The 5,329-nt window shown below is 36.2% G+C and overlaps 1 protein-coding gene across 1 annotated transcript in view; it reads left to right on the forward strand.

Annotated features, from left to right (window-relative positions):
* Positions 1-4,463, forward strand: part of SPAM1 (sperm adhesion molecule 1 (PH-20 hyaluronidase, zona pellucida binding)) — a 4,999-nt gene extending 536 nt beyond the window's left edge. The window contains exons 1-3 of the mRNA XM_009072818.1: positions 1-421; positions 1,856-1,945; positions 3,759-4,463. The exon at positions 1-421 is cut by the window's left edge and continues 536 nt beyond it. Of these exons, the coding sequence (XP_009071066.1) occupies positions 1-421; positions 1,856-1,945; positions 3,759-4,463 (1,216 nt within the window). The remainder of the gene's footprint in view (positions 422-1,855; positions 1,946-3,758) is intronic.
* The last annotated feature ends 866 nt before the right edge of the window (positions 4,464-5,329 follow it).

The following is a 5,329-nucleotide window of genomic DNA, read 5'->3' on the forward strand; positions in this document are numbered from 1 at the left end:
AGCTGAAGCCCGAATTATAGCTAAAATGGAATTTGAAGCTGCAGCAAAATCATTTATGTTGGAAACTTTGAAGCTGGGCATAGAAATGAAGCCAAATCGTCTGTGGGGATATTACCTTTATCCAGACTGTTATAACTATGATTATAAACAAAACCCATATAATTATACAGGAACCTGTTTAGATATTGAAATACAAAGAAATAATGAGCTTAATTGGTTGTGGGAGAAAAGCACAGCACTGTATCCATCCATCTATCTAGAGACAGCACTAAGATCTTCCAGAAATGCCCAGCTCTTTGTTCGCAACAGAGTTCAAGAAGCCATTAGAATTTCCTATGTCTCGAATTCCACTCATCCCCTGCCAGTTTTTGTATATACACGTCCAGTATTCACAGATGTCTATGATGAATATCTCTCTGAGGTGAGTGGAGCTACACCTTAAATATTTCAAATGTATATAGAAAGAAATTACAAGGTAACACTTATTTATCAAATAATTTTAATCAGAAAAACATGTGCAATTTTGTATAAAAAATTAAATTCATCCATCAAAGATGTTTGATCAAACAGAACTCTAAGAGGTCTATTTTCAAACACTTCTCATTCTATTTATCAAATAGTGTTTTATTCTTTGAGTACTCCTCACATGTAACAAAACATTGCAAAGGTAGAAAGCATATTTAGTATATTAAGTCAGAGGAAAGAAATATGAGTAACCACTTCCAAAGAGAATAACTGGAGTTTTTAGAATATAAGAAAAAAAACACCAAAAAAACAGTGAAAGAGAGTCTTTCATTCCTTAAAAAGTGTTTAAAGCTAGTGAGAAAATTCTGTCCTTAGCTGTACTTGAGTAGCCTTCTAAATGGCATTTCAGCATCTCATGGGTCAGTTAAGGTTAAGCTTTGATTAAGATATAATCATCTTATTACAGTTCTGGCTACACTTTCCCCTTCACATTTTTATAGACACCCACCCTATCACAGAAGGGGAAGTTAGGGGTTGTGGTGTTGGTGACAGCATTGTGTTTGGTGTCCTCTCACATTCTGGATAGAGCATCAGTAGGCATTGCCTCCAGCTCCATGAATACTATCAAGGAGCAAGAGATGCTGTTGGGCACTCTGCTGGGATCCCAGCTAATAATTTAAAGCCTGTAATCTTTACATTCATCTATTTCTTGTGTTGTGCCCCACAGCAAGTTGATTTTTCATTGTTCTTTTCAATACCATAGTCCTCTCCCATCCCAGATAGGCTTTAAGATTTTAGTAGGACTGGGCTAGTAGGTGACCCTAAAAGCAGAACTGAACAGAAACAGGTCTCCCAAATCAGTCTGTAAAAGGCCAGAGCCATTCTCTGGAGAAGAGAAATTCCTGTTCATGAAAGCTTTCTCTTGCTACTTTTCTATTTCAGCACTTTCTGGTAAATGAAATCAAGTTTAACTATAATAAAAAAGAAATACAAATATCTTTGCTTTCCAGCATCTTCTTCCTGTAGCACTACTGAAACCAGTTGCTACCAACTCTGAGCAGCCAGAAGACAATGCAGAAAAATAAGCCTTAAAATGATTGGAGGAATGTATGTGATATGCCTAACCACTGACTGTTTTACAGCCTTGTTTTTCTAACCAGATGACATATATAAATTTGATATAGCTGGCAACATTTTCTGGCATCACCTGTGCAACCCAATCCCAGAATAAAATGGTGTAATTGAGAGGAGAACATTTGCATCATGTATAATTGCTTGCTGTCTTCGAAGCAGTTGTTTTGGACATGTAATTTACTACATGCATTATACCTTTTGCCCTTATGTTATAACTTACTTACATTACTGTGATTTTTTGCACGTTTTTGCTCAGGATGACCTGGTAAATACCATCGGAGAATCTGCTGCACTTGGTGCTTCTGGAATTGTGATCTGGGGTGATATGAATTTAACACAAAACAAGGTATGACAGATCAATTATTATATGACATTTTTTAAGTGCAATAAAGTGAAAAGGATATAAAGCATTATGATTACTTGCATCATATCTTCTCCTTTTAGAATTATGACTCCGTATTGCCAGCAGTTTTCTGTAGTCAAAACCCAAGCACATCTTAGGCTTATGAAGATCATAATTGATTACACAGAATAATAGTTCAGTCTTTCAAGGTGTCAGTACTGTTGGTGCTGAGTAACTGGACAAGCTACTATGATAACTGTAGGCAAGTTGGCACTTGTTTAATTAATTTAAGGAAAGAATTCCTATATCTTCATTACATTCCAGTCATAAAGGGAAGAAAAATCATTTGGGCTTGCCCAGACCAATTTTTAAAAGACCCTTCTGCTTTTTGAAGTGGTGCACTTGGCAATAATATTTCAAGTACTAGGATGTGTCAGTCTGGAAAATTTCAGCTCTAATCTGTTCTGTGTGTTCACAGTACTACTTTGATTAATTTCATTGTATGACAGATCTGAGTCAGAAGAGTTAAAATCCCTAGTTTGTTTCAGGAAGGGGAAATATATAGTTTGAGAAACATTGTCACAAGGATGCTAGCTCATTCATACCCAGACAAGTTAGATATAATAAACTACTGTATGAGAAGAATCTCATGAAGTAATCTGAGTGAAAAGAATTGAAACTCTTCAGCCCTGCCAGGCCTCCTGTCACAGAAACCATGGCCAAGTAAACCACAGGTCTGTAAGGGTCTAATTCCTCAAAGCATCCCACTTTGACTTTTCTGTATGTGCCTGCCCTTGAGAAGATCTCAGTTGCACCTGGAATATTTTTGCTTATTATCCCAATATCAGAGCATAGATGAGCAGCAATATTTATTGCCTGAATTTTGTGATTCCTGTGGGCAAGAAGAACTTTCCACAGCCCGGTCAGACTATGTATTTGTGCACTAATTGCACCTTTTCTTTACAGCTCTCAAAGTCAGTAGCCTTTCAGCAATGAAATATTATTGTAAGCTTCACTTCTGCATCAGCCAAATTTACTGGAAGTGCTTTTATATATATATACACCTAAAAGAAAAACAAAATCCCTACAGATATCTCAGATTCACTGAAGTGATCTCCATGGGTATAAATATTAGCTGTATCTATATGTGGCATTGGGCAAATGCCCTAAGGAAACATAGTCAGAAACAAAACAGTAGTTCCCAAAACCTCTGGTTATTAAACTGTTCTAAGTATACACAGAATATATACTAACTTCATGATCAGTTAGAGTGATCAATTCTCTCAGCATACTTTCAGTTTGATCATTCAACCAAAATTCTTTCCATTCAAAAATGCCATGGAAGCTCCCTACCTTGCAGCCTAGCAAGTCAAGGGAAAGCTGAAGAGTCTTACAGATATGACTTGATAGAAAAGTATTTGTTCAGGCTGAAGAAATGAGCTTTTTTTCCCCAAGATCTCTTCAAACTACACAAAACATAAAAAGGAACGTCAATCCTTCATGTAAATTCTTTAAATGCATCTGATTCAAAAAGCTACGTGAAATATAGAGGTAAAATGAAAGCTTAAAGTCATTTGCTTTAAGATATAAGTGTTTTTTCTAAGATCTCCAGCAACTACACACCATAAATTTGCTGTGAACCTTGAATTTTCTAACAGCTTCTCAGACAAACTTGCTTACAACAACCAGTTATAGCTATTATCAAAACCTCAGGAGAAACATTTATAGATATATATACTATGGTACTGTTATTAGAATGACAGCATTTTAATGGTTTCCACACTAAACCATGGAGTTATGATGCTTTTTTTCACAGAACACCTGCAGAACTCTGGACAACTACCTTAGGAGGACTTTGACCCCATACCTCATCAACATCACGATGGCATCCAGAATCTGTAGCCAAGTGTTATGCCAAGACTCTGGTGCTTGTGCACGGAAAAAATGGAATTCCGGTGACTATCTTCACTTGAACCCTGAGAATATTGTAATTCAAATTACAAAGGATGGAAAATACACTCTACAAGGGCAACCATCATTTCAAGATCTGCAAACATTCATAGACAAATTTGATTGCCACTGTTATGCAGGGCACAGTTGTGAAACTAGAGCTGATATAAATGACATCCATTACCTCCGCACTTGCATTTCAGAAGATATTTGCATTCAGATATCCTCAAATTCACTTTCTAACATAGAAGCTTCTGAAGAAAAGATCCTGTCTAACAGAACTGCATTTCCATTTACCTCTGAGAGTAAGGCGACATTATCTACACATCCTGAAATAGAAGATTTCCAATCTACCTTTGGAAATAATATACTCAATATAACAACTGCAGAATATAACACTGTCACAGCTGCCACTGAATATGATTTAGAAGCAAATTATACTCGTACTTTCAGTAGTTCTTCATCCTATAAGATAAGGATGTTTAATCTCTTTTGCTTAATTCTGCTTTTGAGAACCTTAATACAAATGACCAATGAAAATGAGAATATTCTTTTCCCTGGCTATGTTTGAAATTCTAAATGTTTTCTTAACAAAAAGAAAAAAACCCCAAACATTCCTGAAAGACATATGGTCTTATCTGTATCAGGTAACGTTTTCTAATCCATAGGTGACACTTCAGCTTGAGTGTATTGCTTCAGTTTAGTTCTATAAACTACTATTTGTGCCAAAGATATTCTGGTCTGTATATACTGACTATACAATACGAAAGGATAATCCAAAATACGAAATATTTTTTAGTTTACATTTTTAACAGTTCTATTTGAAAAGAAAAATTGCTGATGCTGTTTTGTGTTCTTCAAGTTAAGACAGTTCAATATATCTCAACTTGAATTTCATTGAGTCTCAGCAGTCAACGGGTTTGATGCTTTATGCAAGAATTAATTTCATTCCATGTGAATGGAATTAGCTCTTAAAAATATTTGGCTTAACTTTAGACCTGTGGGACTTTGCAGCATTAAATTTATCTGATTAATGTGGTGTTTCTCCACTTTTCACAGTGTCTCTATAGGGACGCCATGGTTTTTCTTTTAATTAAATACATTTGTAACTTTTCAACAGCTTCTAACTTTAACATAATTGTTGATTTCAGATATTACAGCTTAATTATTTAACATTTGAATGGTAGCAGTTTATCTTTTCACAAACCCTCCCCCTTATTTCAGATGTCCCCTTCTTGCCTTCCAGCTGTTGTGTCTGGCCAATACTCACCACTCATCTGCTCTGCCTCTGCACTCCCTGCCAGCACTGGTCACCAGTCCAAGTTTCTCCAGCCAAACAGCCCCAGCAACTGGATAGGGCCATATGTGCCATTTGGACAAAAGTCTGTGAGCTTGGGACTTTATGTCTCATTGCCCAAGCAGTCTCTTTGGTGGAAA

This window comes from Acanthisitta chloris, unplaced genomic scaffold (assembly GCF_000695815.1).
Source record: "Acanthisitta chloris isolate BGI_N310 unplaced genomic scaffold, ASM69581v1 scaffold35964, whole genome shotgun sequence".
In the NCBI taxonomy this organism is placed as follows: domain Eukaryota; kingdom Metazoa; phylum Chordata; class Aves; order Passeriformes; family Acanthisittidae; genus Acanthisitta; species Acanthisitta chloris.